Raw genomic sequence first — 16,433 nt, forward strand, 5'->3', positions numbered from 1 at the left:
ACAATTTATAATAATATTAAATGTCGGTGCAGACAATGCTATAATAATTTATATAATTCATATTAATTTCAAGAATTAACGCTCTAAAAATACATGGTTAGGAAATAAATAATGCACATCATATAGATGCATTGTTTATTTAGGTTATAGATTCTGCAAAATCTTTCCTCGTTAATTTAACCGACAAACCACAGATGGCGGTACCGGTATCGTTTATTGCGGGAAATCAAATGAACGGATCTTTAGATTATTGATTTGCGCGTCTAAATAATTCTATAATATCGTCTCGAAAAATCTATAAAGTTTCTCTTCTTCATTAAACTAAATATTCCCGTTCTCCTTTTCAGTTCCTGGTTCCTTCTCCTACATACACGATCCAACCTGAAACCGTGCTGTTGCTCGCTTGACCGAGGTAGTGCGATATAACTGTTCGGGGAAACAGACGACCATCTTTTCCCAGAGGATGATGCAATCGATGACACATTTCGCCCGTATCGTCATCGTGCCACCGTGGAATTTCTCGAACATGTACGGACATTTTCCCGGATGCGGATCAACGTTCGCACGATGCTCGAGCAGCGGAAAGCGGAGAGCACCGAGATCGAAGTCCGCTTGACGGAGGAAACGAGCCACCTCGGGGCGCCATTTCCGCGGACTTTAGTCCGCCTCGTAGGTCGAGCGAAAGTCGCCAGCTGGTGAGAGCTATTTTGAAGCGGCGACGTTGCCACGTCTTGCTGCCGTCTCGTCGTCGCCGCCGCGATCGAACAAGTTCAAACACGTGCCCCCCATGTTTTGCTCGCTCAGCATAGAGATAACTGCGAGGAGGCGAATAACGACGCGGCTCTTTCCATCCGATCCGCTCGCTCTCGGGACTTTTTACAGCTTTTATAAGCAGTCGCCTCGCGCCAATGAGGTCGCCGTTCCGCTGAAAATTTCCGCCCTATTCCCTTCTCGCTGCCGCGCGAACAAGTACCGTTGAAAACGGAAGGGCTTGTACCCGCGTGAACCTGCAATAAAATCCATCCGAGCAGAGCATGTAATATCACGCGTTTGAACTTGTAATATCGCTTAAAAATATCGAATTTCAATTTAAATGTAAAAAGCGCTTTAGTTATTCGAGCATGAAATATTCACGCGATTTGGAATAGCCGCGACAATCGCTCTGGACAATTTTTCCAGGCGCGTCGTTCTTCGGTCGCGATCGGCCGAGCTGGACAAGAAATCAGGTTGCCGAACGACGAGGAGAGCGCAGAAGGAAATGCGGCAACGTGGCGAGACTACGTGAGCGGAGATGCGCGGCATGAATAGCACCAACATCTGACAGGCCACCACATGGACGAGGGGATATGGCGGGAAGGAGGATCGACGGTTTGACGTGGTACAACGGGCGAGAGAGACAGAGAGAGAAGGAGGAGAGAGGAAGGTTGAAGATCGGCGAGGAGGAAAGGGCGCGTAAAAGTTTCCACGACGGTGGGGATTTGCTACCGAAGGTGCGGCGCGATGACGGGATAAGGGGAGACGATCACAGCTGTAACATAACCAAGGTAATGTTACTGGACTGGAGTTGCCGCCCGCGGGGACCTTTTGAAAATTTTGTAAAACCCTGTGTATATACGTGTCTCTAGTCTCCTGAAACGTGCGTGTCGGACTTTAATTTTGCGCTTTAACTTTATATAAGAAAGTCGATTTAAAGTCTTGTTTAGTCACGCGTTTTGTATCTGCGGTTTTTTTTTTTTTTTTTAATACAAGCGAAGTATACACGTTTATACATGTGGAGAAAAAAGAATAATGAATGTAGAAAGTGCAAGACTATCTTTAAAGATATCTTTATGTTTGAAATTTCCATCTGACATGTCTATTTTCAAACGTGAGTTTTGGTTCGAAAGTCGAGTCTGTGTGTCGTGAAGCAAGATAAATAGTCAGATAAATAAAGGAAAAAAAAGGAACATGACAATCAAATTTATCGATAGGTGAGAGCCTCGACGCGATTCGAAATAAAGATCAGAAGCTACGTTTAATTGATAGATAAATAATTATCGCGGGTAAATCGATTTCCAGTCGCGATACGCGATTCGCATTCATTTATTCTTTTTTCTCCTTAAAATAAATCGGTATATTTAGATATATCAGCTCTCGAGCAGAGACGATATTGTAATCTTGCCTCGTTTTATTTCTTACACACTTTATTATTAAAATTTCGTCGTTATTTATTTAATTCGATACTCGTGTATAAGACTTTATAAAAGGACAAGTCTCTTTTTTTTCTCTCTCTCTCAACATGTTTTGTTTGTCACTAACTCCTAGGCATGAAAATAAACTCCGCTCGCATTGTCCTTTTATATACATCGTTGTAAACGAAGTCTAACGGCCGCGAACTTCACAAACTTCAGAAACGCGCTCTTATCTCCTTGTTTATCTTCGGTAAAGCGCATTTCTAACTCGCCGTCTTACCGCGACCAATTAGAGGATCGCTAGAGGGGGAGGAAGCACGTGGCGAACCAAGTAATTGGACGTAAATGAGAAAGCAAACTGGAAATAAATTGTTGTCGCGGGAGACACGAGCTTAAGATACCTTAAAGTCCGCATCGTACGAGGAGATTTATTCCGCCGTCGTCTATTCCCAATCAACATCTCGGACGGCTAACTTTCAAGGCTTTCAAGCGAGCGAACGCGTGAGAGAACGTATATACGCGCGTTTATATCCTTCGCTAACAATACCCGTTTCTTTATAAACGGTCGTGGTATGACGAGGAAATCGCCGTCTTCCTCTCCTTTTCTCTCTCTCTCTCTCCCTCCGTGATAAAAAGCGCGCGGGCGAAATTCAAAAGCGTCCGTGCGATCATTCGTAATGATAGGATCGAGACGTATTCGAAAACACGCGCGTGTGCATTCCAAAATCTTCCGCTTTAGCCGATTCTCGAGAAACGCTCCGGCTTCGCGCTCGTTCGTGTCGGTGAAATCGTCCTGGACGGGGAGAGAGAAAGACGCGCGCGGGATGGAGGGCAGAGAGAGAATGCGCGCGTGTGTGTGTGGCGCGAGGTCGCGGGCAAGTGGGAAAGGGGGAGAGGAAGTTCCCCCTCTCTCGCCCCTCGCGCGCCTCAGCCATTCGCTGAATCCTCCCCCCATCACGTCGCGCCGTCGTCGACCGCAACGTCACATCGTTCCCCGCTCTCTCTCTTTCTCTCTCGGCGCTCTGCGCTGCGCGCGCGGACCTGCCCAGTAAATGCGAGGCTTCCGTTCGGTGTTTGTTGTACGTGCCAAGTGAGAGAGAGTGCTTAAACAAACGCGCCGTTTGCAGGCAGTCGGACGGGTATCTCGGCGACGTCGTCGTCGTCGTTAGTGAACAACGGATCGTTCCCGGGATCATCGCCATGCCGCTGAGTATCGGTGTTAATCTACGGGTGACCGGCCACTGTAATCAGGGCGGTCGCAAGTACATGGAGGACATGTTCTGCGTGGCGTTCCAACCGACACCGGACGACAAGGACCTGGAATATGCTTTTTTCGGGATATTCGACGGCCACGGAGGTGGGGAAGCCGCGACCTTCGCCAAGGAGCACCTCATGGACAGCATCGTGAAGCAGAAGAACTTCTGGAGCGACCGGGACGAGGATGTGCTGCGGGCTATCAGGGACGGATACATGAACACACACTACGCGATGTGGCGGGAGCTCGGTACGGAAAGAGGGACAGAGAGAGAAGATTGTTTTGCGTCTCGTTCGCGCGCACGACGATCCTTTGAATTTTTTGCCGCGAGAGCTAATCTGGAACTCGTCGACCGCGAGGGCGATCGTTGCAAAAAAACGAATCCCCCGCAGCGGCGATTCCCGCGATCGAGAATTTGTCATCGTCCCGCGTATTTCCCCCACCATTAGCGCGACTAGGCCTGATTAGGTTAGGGGTTTAGGTTATGTAACCTTCGCGAGCTAACCTGGAAATTCGAGTTCAAGGAGCGATGAGATAAATGATACGTTGCCTCATCGCGAATCTGAATCACGGCAATTCCACGGCGGTATCGTCGTGCGCGCGCGCGCATGTAAAGCTTAACCAGACACGTTGACGCTGCGTTCTCTGCGACCTTGGTCGCTAGAAATCTAAATTTTCCGTGTAATATCACCGATATATATCTTGACCTGGTGACTCCTTTTCGAACAGATAAATGGCCAAGAACTGCATCCGGACTACCATCCACGGCTGGCACAACTGCCAGCATCGCATTTATACGGAAAGGCAAGATTTACATTGGTCATGTGGGAGATTCCGCTATTATATTAGGCTATCAAGTGGAAAGTGATTCTCAATGGCGAGCGAAAGCTCTGACAAAAGATCACAAACCAGAGAGTGGACCAGAGATGACACGTATACAGGAATCTGGAGGAAAAGTGGTTAGTAAGTCTGGTGTTCCAAGAGTTGTATGGAATCGACCTCGTATAGGCCATAAGGGTCCAGTTCGAAGATCCACTCACATGGACGAAATTCCATTTCTCGCGGTAGCCAGATCTTTGGGTAAGTACATTGAATATCTTCTAAAAAAAATATTTTGTGCAGATGCAAAAGAATCTAACTAAAAATTTGTTTTAGGTGATTTGTGGAGTTACAATTCTGAATTAAACACTTTCGTCGTCTCTCCCGAACCAGATGTCAAGGTTATTCCAGTTGATGTCAAATCACATCGTTGTCTCATTTTTGGTACCGATGGCTTGTGGAATATGCTATCGCCACAAGCTGCCGTAGCGATTGTTCAAGCTACAGATAGACATAACGAGAAACATTTAATAGCATCTCAGCAGACTGGCAATGGTGTAAGTTTTTTCTTTATTATATTATTAATTATATGTATAGTTATTAAAGTATTAACAAATATAAAACAAATTTTATTGATAATTAATAGATACAATCTTTTTTGATAGGCTGATTTACAAATGTGGATAAATCCCTCAAAAAGTCTTGTGGATCGTGCATTGGAAAGGTGGTCATCAACTAGATTACGGGCAGATAATACCAGTGTTGTGACATTGATGTTAGATCCATCAGGGCCATGTCGCAGTGAGGTATATACATATATTTTTACGTTTTTCAACATTCTTAAAATGTAACCAAAATGTATTACAATAATACATATGAAAATTTCATAACAAAATTAAAATTGAAAAGTTTCACTTTGTTAAACTTGGAATAAAACAAGTATATTTGCAAAGTTATTTATAAAATGTAAAACTGTTATACTTTAGCTAGAGCATTTTTTTCTGTTAAAGGTATTGTTTAATCAAAAGAAGGATCGTGTCATACATCATGGAACACACACGCCAACTACGATAGCTACTCCCGAAAACATCGAGAAAGTCAATTCGAAAGTTCCATCGCCGTGCATGCCGATACCGCCGCCAAGCTTTTCCACGAATCCCGATATTGATGCCAAACAACCGGACTCGTCAAATGGAAATGAAGAGGTCGTCAATCCGACGTTACAACCGCAAACGTACCCTGAAAAATCAACTTCGCCAGAGATCGATATTCCTCCGGAATTGCCAGATACTGCGAAGGATAAAAATATCGAGGCTACCGATGTTGGTGAGAGTATCCAGGTTGCCGAAATCTCTTCTAGCCAGATGCCAGAGGAAACCGGAGAATCGAGAGATAAGACAGCAAATAAAACCGTTCTCGATAAATTAGAAAATTTCGAAAACGAAAAGAAGCAAGTAACTGAACAGAATGAAAACGAGAAGACGAAAATTGATAATACACAGACTTCCATCCAGTCAAACTTAAAATCGAACAAGTTTACCGAGCTTAAGGAACTTGTGAACGAGACCGGAGTATCTAATGTGACGCGACAAAATACATTTTCTGACACGAAAGAGGAGGCAATCCAACCAGCTCCTCTTTTAAGCAGGTTACGCCGAAGTGGCGGTATTGTTCCTGTCAAGAGCAAGAGTTTTGATAGCGGTGAAGTGAGAAATGGCGTTTTGAACGGATCGAGGCACAAGCAACAACACTCTTTATTTCCTGCTACGAGGACGGACGTTAGAACGATAAAGCGTCGTCACAGCCTGAACTCCTCGCAGACTCAGAATGGTTTTGCGCCGACTCCGGATTCAAAAACTTACGTAAGCGTAAAGTCGCGATACAGTAGAGTATCGAAACCGTCCGTTACGGGAAATGCCGCGTCAGCGGAAGAGACAACGAAGAACACGTCAAAACGGGGAAATACTAACTGTAAACGCAGGCACAGCACGATCACGCAGGCATCGATAGCGTCGACTGGAGTTAAAAATGACTGCGCGCAGCAAGAACCGTGCGCAAAGAGGAGGACGCGGTCCGAGGATCGACGGCAGAATCCTACAGATGAGAACGATCCGGCCAATCAGACGATGGAAAATACGAGCGGTCGGCTAAGTTGGCCCACGGACGGACGACCGGATTCAACATTATCATTGAACGGTGCCACCACGACGACGCTCTCCTCGTCGTTCCAACGTAGAAGTTTAGCAAAGAAGGCCACACCTGTTAAAACCATTAGGAGGTCATCTATCAACGGTTCGAAACTGCAACAACTGAGAGGTAGTTTCCTGAGAGATTGGGACCAAGGTAGAAGCAATCGAGCAAACAATTGTAACGACAGAAGAACATTAAATAGGACAGTAACAATTATCGGTCCTACAGACACGTCGATGCCACAGCGATGGTTAAGGTTAGTTTGTTTACACTCTTTTATTTCAAAAATTTTCGTGTGATACATTTTTAAATAAAGTCGAGTTGTTTTGTAAAACTATATTGTAGATATTGTCAATTATTTTATATGAAAAATTAATAATTGCTTAAATGAGACTTATATCGTTACAAAGATATATTTCGTGTCAATTCTTTTAAATATGTTTGATAAACTTGTACCAAACATTGATATTTTTTATTCTATGTATATAGATCAGATACAATGGCAGCAACACCTGTGAAAACGCTACGTTCGCGTAATGTAGACATCGTTGGTAATACAATATCTGCACAATTAGTTCACCAGTACGGAGTAGTGAAGCAAAATCGATTATCCTTACCGAACAAGTTGAAGCAGCAGTCTACAAATGGTGGATCGTTACAATCTAGTAGAGTCAGGTCTTCCTCGTTGTCATCCAATAAACTTAAACAAGCGAATAGTAATAGTGGAAGCGTGAGTACTTGCGCGACCATTAATCCGTCGACTACAAATTCTACTTCTGGTATAGCTAAGAGGGTCAAATCACCATACAATCCCAGTGCTCGATCACTAAGCACGCGATCTCGCATTAAACGTCTTGGAAAGTAAAGTTAACGAGAATTATTAGTTTTTTTTTTCTTTTATGCGAGTTTGAGTATCTTTAGGGTATGATTCACTCTTACCCTTATTTTCTTTACTATTTGCAAATTGTCTCTTATTATGGGATAATTCTTGCATGCATATTACATATATCTCTTTGAAACGTCCAACGTCTTCACTTATTTTTGTGCATACTTTTTCTTTTTCAATATATTTTTTATGAATGGAGGGTGGGGGGGGAGCTTGAGCTTTGTAAATTTATATTAATATTTTTTTTTAATTTTTAAAAAATTTTTTTTTTTTATTTTACAATACATAAATTAATCAAATGTAAAATAATTATTTGTGTACAATTATTTAAGTACATATTTTAAAATTTATTATGCTTTAGTTACACAAATTCTCATTTGTTTGTGTTAAAATTATTTTTCGCTATTATTTTATTGAATTATTTGTATACTATTTGTATTATTATTGAAATGATTTCTGTTTTTTTTTCTATTCTTTTGCGAGTTCTTTCATATTTATATTTTCTTTTATAAAATATTAGATCTCTCGTGGAAAATAAAAAAATATTACGCTCTCCCATTCTATTTATAAAACATAATTATTTTAATTCCTTTTATAAAAAGAGCACATTATTTAGAATGTATTATAAAACTAAACTAGTCTATTATGTCCTTTGAGATCATATTCAAAATGTTTTTTTGTAGCTTACGAAGACGTGCTTTATTTCTAAAAGCAAATTACATTCTTATCTTTATTAAATTGGTATTTATTAAATGCAAATTTTCAATCTTGCGTTTGAATCAAACATGTGGCATATAGAAAACACAGTTGTAAGACGATATTGTAAGTTATATATTCTACAAGAAATTTACAATGATACAAAAATATAGCCTGTTCTTTCTTATGCTTTCTGATATTCGATGAACTTAGTAAATGTCCCCGTAGGACAAAATATGAAAGTATAATATAGATATCTGCATAAAGTAGCTTGACAATAAGAAGATACGGATGCAAATAAAGACATGGGCCTGTATGCATATCCCGTATGCACATCCATTTGAGCATTCTCAATGATAACTATTGTTTGCAATCGTCACATTAGAGACGAATAAAGCGGCCAGATTAGCGAATAAATATGGAATATGAATGCGGCCCGTAACTGTACACATGTATTTCTAGAAATAGTTTTTTCTCCCCATTAATTCCTCTTGACGATCATAGTCTTCGATAGTGGCACAGAGAGAGAATTCTCATGCGTTTAAGTGAAGAAAAGCACCGTATTTAGAGTATCGTTAAGCATTAAACTGTTTTCTAGTACGTAGATAACGCAATCATACACTGATCTGCCTTGGCCTAGTACAGAGTGGTCACTGAAGAATTGGAAATATGCAATTATAATAAAAATCGTTTGTGTATAGAATAATTGGCAATCTTTAATTATTTGCGAGCGCGTCAATATATGCAATATTTACAGATAGAAAATATAACGTGGATAATTAATTGATATGTGTAAGAAATGCGAATTAACATATCAAAATAATTCTGCACACAATCTTAAATAGAGGGAGGCCACTTTGTATGAAGCATCAAACGACTGTGCGATATAAAAATCTAGATTATACTTAGATAGAATATTTAAAAAACAGTTAAAATGATTGAGGGAATTCAAATTTCTTTTGTTACAATTCTATAATAATTGTGTTTTAAATGCATACAAATACCATCTCACATTAGTGATTTAATGATTAAGTCATCGGAGAGAGAGAGAGAGAGAGGAGGGAAATAAGGGAGAGAGAGAGAGAGAGAGAGAGAGAGAATTTATAAAGATATAAATATATTAATATATCAAAATTTTATGTATATATAATAATAGTATATACAATCTTCTTATATCAGCCTTTTATTATCATTTTATCTTGCGTAAAATATGCAAAAGCAAACAAAAATGAGACAATTCAGGATAAATATCCATTTGATTTTTATAATTTGCTATAAAAAGATCACTGATGCGCATAAGGGAGAAAGTACATAATGTTTGTTACAACTTTGCATTTCGCATTTCTTTATATTTCGTTGATAATAAAAATCCATTATTCGATGTTGGCTTATATACAAATGTATATTATATATTTCCTGTCTTGTCTGAATTATACGTTTACATATATTAAAAAAAATTATTTAATAGAAAATTTGACAAAGATAAATACGAGAAAAAATACATTTAAGTTTTGGATATAGAAAGTTTAGGATTTATACGTTTTTAATGAAAAGAAAAAAGAGAAAAAAATATAATACAGGATAAAATTGAATTAAATTGATAAAGTATGAACATTACATATTGATATTGAATTGGCTAACTAATTTTATTCTATAACTAGCTTATGAAGCTAATTCAATTTTTTGTAGATAAGTTTGTGCAGATAATATATATGTGAAGTCTATTGTTTTCAACTTATATATTTATAAGGAAAAATGTTACTAATTGTAGAGTACATAGTTACTAAAATAACTAATCTATATCAAAAACAAAGAGGGAGGAAAAGGATAATGACATGTGCCTACAATAGTTACCACTCACGAATGTAAGAAAATTTTATTCATGCACAAAAGAAAATTCTTCTTTAAATGAATTGAGAAACAGAGATGAATTATCGAGGTGAAAGATATATGTTAGCAAAGCTAATGGTGAATATCTATTTTAAGAATATTTATTCTTTTTGGTGCATATACGTGCCCATATAGATTTCATTGTACATATAAATATAGATGTACATATATATTATACGCTAGTATATATAATATACAATATACATGTAGATAAATTTTAGATGATTGCGCTAGCAAAAAATGAGAAAAAATATAATGAGGCGTAGCCTCGATATATAGCATTCATAATCTGTTGACAAGTTATGCAAGGAGAGGTATAAGCAAAGATTGAAAATCTACTTTGTGCGCTCGTAGATTTATCATTTGTTACATCGTGGAGATAATGAAACTACCAAGTATTTTAAAAAAAAATACGCAAATAAATTTATGACGCAATTAGAGATGAGAAAGAAATGTTAACGAGAAGTGTTATAACAATTTATCTCAAGTTAAGAGGAAATCATATGGAGAGCAGATTTCAGAGAAACTTGAACAAATGTGTGATCATGCGCCACGTGCGTTTATAATATGTATATTTTAATTAAATAAATTAAAATACACATAAAAACCACACATTCCTATTATTAAACAAATAATATTGTGCGGCAATCAATATGTAACTATTTGCGGCAATATGTTCCAATTTACTATTATTATATCTCGATATTTTTTTTAATGAGTTAAATTATATTTATATATATATATATATATATATATATATATATATATATTATTTGAATAGGTATTAAAATCATGTCGTATATGTACTTTTTATATTCGAAATTTTACTGTTCTTTTGAAACAATTTATAAATTTAGGATAAGTTTTTATTATTATTATTAAACTAGAATGATTTTTAAATAGAATCTCTACGACTTAAATTGGAATCAGAGAAAGAATAAGTTATTATTAAAATTTTTATGTATTATATGTACAATGTTTGTATAGATATTATTCTTGATAGAGAAGAGAAAATTATAGATATCGAGACGTTATTATCGCGCGATCTCAATGTCAGAAATTAAAAAAGAGAGTCGAAAAAATGCGGTCTTCAAATTCTTACATCAAAAGAAATAAAGAAAGGAAAAAAGGAAGACAATATAGGGCCGGTTTCACCATCTCTGATTAACTCAATCGGCCGATTAAACTATATCTTTGTCTCTTTTTAAGAACGTAACTGAAAAGTTTAATCGGAGATGGTGAAATCGGCCCATATATATTCAAAATGTAATTGATTAAAAATGCTATTCTGTCAAATGATGATTTTATCGACAATAATAAAAATATTGGCTATGTAATTCTACATCTCTAGAGTAAGTGTAGATGGCGATACTAAACAAGATATCACAATTAGGTAATCTAACCTTATATCTGTGATCAGTCTTCTCTAAACAAGAAATAAATAAATAAGACATCTTTGTAAGGATAAATTTAATCTACGTAGTAAATTTGTAAATTACGTAGTAAATTAAGCGTAATACACCTTGTTTCATTAGTGGACGAACATCTATAAAGAAAAGAAAAAAGAAGATACGTCTGATTTTTTAAATAATTTTTCGTAAAAATATAATTTAATCTACTCTATGAGAATAATTAACAGATTTTGCAAAACTCAACATGACTATAATGTCTGAACATAAACAATAAAAGGGTTCATCGTAAAAGTGAATGCGAATTCTGATTGACTACTGTATTACTATACATTATTGCTTTTAACAAGATTTTGATATCTGTTTCTCAGTGTAAAGTTTGACAAAGATTGTAATTATGCAAGCAAATGAACAAGAAAGCGATTCTGTAACTTCTTTTCCCAAGGATGCTTCTACGACTGCTGCTAGTGCTGAGATAAGCAACAGTGAAATGACATCTGAATCATCAGCATGCAATGAGCCAAGCACTGAAAAATTACAAACGGAAAGTATGTCTGAATCTTCCCCAAATGGAACAAATGACACTTGCAAAGAATCAGGATTTAAAAAACCGCTTTTACTGATTGGCCCAAAGTTGGGTAAGATTGGAAAACTTCGAATAATGAATGATAATATGAGTCCTCCACCTTCTGAATCTGTGCATAATGAAACAACCGAAGCTATTTATTTGCAAGAAGACATTAATAAAGATGAGATTGACAAACCAATCTTGAAGAGCTCCGCAGAAGAGAATGTCTTACAAAATGATACAAAAAACATTCCTGTACCATATTTGGAACCAAAATGGGGTGGAAAACCAACAGAGGAATATAAGTTAGAAGTTCTCAAATCTGGTGTAATCTTGGAGAAGATTGATTTAACCGAGAGGAGTTTTTACATAATAGGCAGATTAGCTTCTTGCAATCTGTCCCTTGCTCATCCAACTATCTCCAGATATCATGCAATTATTCAATACAGAGCAACAGGAGATGAGAAGAACTCTAAAGGTTTTTATTTATATGACTTGGAAAGCACGCATGGTACATTTTGGAATGGACATCGTATAAAACCAAGAACTTATGTTCAATTGCATGATGGTCACATGATTAAATTTGGTTGTAGTCAGAGAAAATACATACTACAAGCTCCACCAGATGATCGAGAAGAGGAATCTGAGCTGTCGGTTACTCAATTAAAGGTTTGTAATTTTTGTTTGTACATAATTAGTTGTTAATAATAAGTTAGTTATAATTTATTGCTAATTATTCTTACATTATCAGTGAAAAGACAAGATTCTTACACACATTTGTTCTGTTAAGCATATATATTCCATTAAGCATATCTTTTCTATTGAGCATATAAATATTGTATATATTCTATTAAACATATTTTTTCTTATCTATCAATAGGAAAAGCGATTGGAAGAATTGCAAGAACGAAAGATTAGACAACAAGAGGAAGAAGAAGCTGAAGAGAGAGCAAAACAGGCTGCAGAAAGTGAGGGTATTGATTGGGGAATGGGAGAAGATGCTGATGAGGAAACAGATCTAACAGAGAATCCTTACGCTTCTATAGTAGATGAGGAATTATATTTAGATGATCCGAAGAAAACACTAAGAGGATGGTTTGAAAGAGAGGGATATGATTTGCAATATCAAGTTGAGGAGAAAGGAATAGGCCAATTTTTATGTTGGATAAAGTAAGTTAATTATATATATCTATGAGCTAAGTTACATAAATTAATATAATTAAATAAGCTTATTCTTGAACAATGTTGTTTTAAAATTACATTTGAATATATTATACTTTAACTTGATGCTCTTTCTTTTGTATATCACATAAAAATAAAATAAATTTCAGTCTGCCTAAAGAATGTTTTGGTGGTCGTCCCATAAAAGCGGAAGCTCTTGTTAAAGGAAAGAAGAAAGAATCCGTTGTTCAATGCGCTTTGGAAGCCTGCAGAATCTTAGATAGGCACGGATTATTGAGACAAGCTAATCATGGTAATATATAATATATACATTATAAATAATATCACTTTTTAATATTATTTTTGTATATGTAAGTATTTAACTTTTTACATTTCTAGTTATTAATACTAATATTATTGATTGCAGAGAGTCGAAGAAAGAAAGCAAAAAATTGGGAAGAGGAAGATTATTATGACTCGGATGAAGATAATTTTTTGGATCGAACTGGAACAATAGAAAGGAAGCGCGAGCAGAGAATGAAACTAGCAGGAAAACTTGAAGAAAAAATTGAGACTTATAATTCATTGGTAATGCCATTTTATTTCTCTTTGTCTGTTTATTTAAAATCTAATATATACATATACATATATATATATATTTTTTTTTTCAATTAAACATGTTTATTATATTTCAGACTGAAAAACATAGTGAGATCATGAGTAAAATTTCGCATGTGACTAATCGTTTAAAAGAGGCACAAGAAAGCAATGCCAAAGCAACAGAATCCAACGAAGACTCTTTGGATGCTTTTATGTCTAATCTAAATACATCTTCTTTGAGTAAAAGCGATATAATAAAAATGAAGATGGAATTACAAAACCTGCGTAAAGAAGAATTAGGATTAGTTAAATTAATAAATCTTACAAAACCAGCCAATTTGCCACCTCTTGTTAGCCAAGTCCAGGAAGAAGGTATGAAGGATGATCTGCAACAAAATTCAAAAGCTTCTGTGAAGAAAATCTTTCAACTTGAAAAAAGTAAAAAACTTTTTGAAGCAAAGGTAAGTTATTTATTTTATTATTTTTTTAAATCAAAAGTATTATTTATTGTTTTCTTGTAATATAATAAAAGTATATAATTTTTCAGAATAAAGATGATTTTGCGAGAGTACAATTGTCAACTTCAGATAGTAATAATATGGATAACGTAGAAGAAGAAGAGGAAGATGATGAAGAAACCGAAGATAATCTAAAAGAAAAAGAAGAATGTGATATCAAAAAATCTACGCCGTCCAAGGACGAAATAAAATCGCAGGATTGTTCCAAAACTGACGACAGGTTATGTACTTTGAGAGACGTCGATATTGAAACGAATGAACGAAAAGCGAATATTGTAGATGATAAGAAACGAAGAAAAGATAAAAAATCAGAAAAATCGAAAAGTATGAAAAAGCAATATGATCAAGACGTCCACTCAGATGATTATTCTACATGGTTACCACCGCAGGATCAATCCGGAGATGGCAGAACAAGTCTTAATGATAGATATGGATACTGAATTAATACATGTAAATATTCTCAATTAAAAATTTATTTAACCTAAATAATAATATAATAATAATATCACAATAGTTTTAATAGAATCGTAAACTATTTTTTCTAAAAAAACAATGCAAAAAATTATTCTCTTCTAATTTTTAATTATTTTTATTATTTTCTCTATAAAAGGACAAGATATATAAAAAAAATGATCATTATAAACATTCTATATGTAATTATATATATATATAATTATAATATATATTCAATTGAGGTGTGTTCGAATCCTACCCATAGGATAAAAGTAGCGTTTAATTGACCAATCAGGAACAAAGATTCCTTTGTTCTGATTGGTCCATTAAATGGTGCTCGATTCTCGGGTAGATTTTCGAATACACTCCTTGATTAAAGAGAAGGGAGAAGTTAGCCGATTGTTGCATAGCGAATCGTGACATGTAGGTTATTGTCAGTTAATGTTTTGAAATATTTTATCTTTTATACATAAAAAGGAATATGGAGTACGTCGACAGTCCGAGCTATTTCCAAACGAGTATGTATCATAATAATACACGAAAATTTCGACCAACATGATTAATTGCTTCATATTCTCTTGCTGACGTTTCTGTGACGTTATTTTCATTTCTTATTCCGCGTATAATTTATATTGCGAAATAACTAAAACATTTTTTTGTATTCCAGTTTGGGCTCCAATAGCTTCCGTGGGATGGTATATCGTGGGTCTCGCGATTATTTTATGCTACACATTTCCACATATTCAAGAGAGGTATAAAAGTTGGAGAAACCAGAATAGTGCTGCATTTGGCAAAAGTGAGTCGATAATTTATTATGAAGTACAAATTTTTGGATGACGAGCAATATGTAATTTAGTCATAATATGAATTTATATAATACTTTTGTTATATTTGTCTAGAGACAGATGAATTACCACAATTGTCGGCTAATGTTGAGCTAACACGACAGAAAATGCAAGAAGTATACAACAAAAATTGTATCTCGGCACAAATTAAAGAGGAAGAGGTACGTCTTATTAAGCGCCATTCGATATTCAGGGATACTTTATTGCACTGATATTATTGAAGTACAGATTTTTGAGCAATTTATTTTTTTGCTTAGGAGAAAGAAAAGAAGAGACAGAAGATTTTAAAATTATTGGAAAACAAAAGTGTGGGTACCAAGCTAGGTAGTTCAAAGGATGACGATACACCTGGTACAAGTGGAACGAAATCAAAGTCATTTAAATCAGGTAAATTCATTTATATATCTCATAAATTACATCCTCAAGATAAATATAACCCATGTTTGTGATCGAATAACGATTGCACACATGGAATTAAATAATATAATTTCCATACTCAATTTGCAGAGTATAATCCTTTAATGGGTGACAATACTCGCGGATATCGGCCTCCGAAACGTTCTTGTTGTAAAAAGGGTGGATGTGGTTAATTGCAGTTTTACAGATTCTGATAAAACTGCATCTATTTTTGCAAAACAAAATTTAATTAAGATCTTGAAAATAAAAAGAACGCGATAACAGACATGAATTAGAATCGATATACTTAAAATGGATTATATTCTATGTTTACAAATAATAATTAATTTTATTAAGTGTTAAAATGTGCAATTCTTATACAAACATCAATTTATTACTGTATTTTTAAGCATTAATTAGAAAATAAGATTGACTTTATCAAAGTTAATATAGGATTTGTATTATATATTTATACATTGCTCACACATAAACTATTTTAGAGAGTTATATTAGATTTCTTTGCGATTATATTGAGGGAGAAGGAAGGAAGGAGAAATAAACAATACGGCATAGAAG

At 35.7% G+C, this 16,433-nt stretch overlaps 3 protein-coding genes across 4 annotated transcripts; all 3 read left to right on the top strand.

The window, feature by feature from the left end:
* Positions 1–558: 558 nt before the first annotated feature.
* Pp2c1 (protein phosphatase 2C) lies at positions 559–8,472 on the top strand. 2 transcript variants are annotated; one of them, XM_083041670.1, is made up of 8 exons: positions 559–695; positions 1,180–1,544; positions 3,299–3,675; positions 4,156–4,506; positions 4,582–4,802; positions 4,911–5,051; positions 5,256–6,691; positions 6,925–8,472. In XM_083041670.1, the coding sequence occupies exons 3-8, from the start codon at positions 3,372–3,374 to the stop codon at positions 7,298–7,300; spliced, it is 2,829 nt and encodes a 942-aa protein (XP_082897796.1). In that variant the 5' UTR covers positions 559–695; positions 1,180–1,544; positions 3,299–3,371; the 3' UTR covers positions 7,301–8,472. The 2 variants fall into 2 exon arrangements, with proteins under 2 accessions (XP_082897796.1, XP_082897797.1); XM_083041671.1 differs by lacking the exon at positions 3,299–3,675.
* A 2,809-nt stretch (positions 8,473–11,281) lies between these two features.
* Positions 11,282–14,702, top strand: LOC145938540 (kanadaptin). The gene is made up of 6 exons (XM_083042247.1): positions 11,282–12,553; positions 12,765–13,054; positions 13,216–13,358; positions 13,473–13,633; positions 13,741–14,106; positions 14,193–14,702. The coding sequence occupies exons 1-6, from the start codon at positions 11,714–11,716 to the stop codon at positions 14,601–14,603; spliced, it is 2,211 nt and encodes a 736-aa protein (XP_082898373.1). The 5' UTR covers positions 11,282–11,713; the 3' UTR covers positions 14,604–14,702.
* A 271-nt stretch (positions 14,703–14,973) lies between these two features.
* Positions 14,974–16,432, top strand: LOC145938543 (uncharacterized). The gene is made up of 5 exons (XM_083042255.1): positions 14,974–15,134; positions 15,284–15,412; positions 15,516–15,622; positions 15,719–15,848; positions 15,969–16,432. The coding sequence occupies exons 1-5, from the start codon at positions 15,098–15,100 to the stop codon at positions 16,049–16,051; spliced, it is 486 nt and encodes a 161-aa protein (XP_082898381.1). The 5' UTR covers positions 14,974–15,097; the 3' UTR covers positions 16,052–16,432.
* Position 16,433: the final 1 nt, after the last annotated feature.

This window comes from Prenolepis imparis, unplaced genomic scaffold (genome assembly GCF_030444845.1).
Source record: "Prenolepis imparis isolate NDT839.2.m4 unplaced genomic scaffold, iyPreImpa1.0 SCAF_7, whole genome shotgun sequence".
Taxonomy (NCBI): domain Eukaryota; kingdom Metazoa; phylum Arthropoda; class Insecta; order Hymenoptera; family Formicidae; genus Prenolepis; species Prenolepis imparis.

What these genes read in the sequence shown, in the direction of transcription:
- Pp2c1 (XM_083041670.1), top strand. Translation starts at nt 3,372, where the DNA reads ATGCCGCTGAGTATCGGTGTTAATCTACGGGTGACCGGCCACTGTAAT. An exon ending in CGCGGTAGCCAGATCTTTGG is followed by an intron (nt 4,507 to 4,581) that starts GTAAGTACATTG and finishes AATTTGTTTTAG; the next exon opens with GTGATTTGTGGAGTTACAAT. An exon ending in CTCAGCAGACTGGCAATGGT is followed by an intron (nt 4,803 to 4,910) that starts GTAAGTTTTTTC and finishes CTTTTTTGATAG; the next exon opens with GCTGATTTACAAATGTGGAT.
- LOC145938540 (XM_083042247.1), top strand. Translation starts at nt 11,714, where the DNA reads ATGCAAGCAAATGAACAAGAAAGCGATTCTGTAACTTCTTTTCCCAAG. An exon ending in ATTGAGACAAGCTAATCATG is followed by an intron (nt 13,359 to 13,472) that starts GTAATATATAAT and finishes TATTGATTGCAG; the next exon opens with AGAGTCGAAGAAAGAAAGCA. An exon ending in TTGAGACTTATAATTCATTG is followed by an intron (nt 13,634 to 13,740) that starts GTAATGCCATTT and finishes ATTATATTTCAG; the next exon opens with ACTGAAAAACATAGTGAGAT.
- LOC145938543 (XM_083042255.1), top strand. Translation starts at nt 15,098, where the DNA reads ATGGAGTACGTCGACAGTCCGAGCTATTTCCAAACGA. An exon ending in TCCGAGCTATTTCCAAACGA is followed by an intron (nt 15,135 to 15,283) that starts GTATGTATCATA and finishes TTTGTATTCCAG; the next exon opens with TTTGGGCTCCAATAGCTTCC. An exon ending in ATCAAAGTCATTTAAATCAG is followed by an intron (nt 15,849 to 15,968) that starts GTAAATTCATTT and finishes CTCAATTTGCAG; the next exon opens with AGTATAATCCTTTAATGGGT.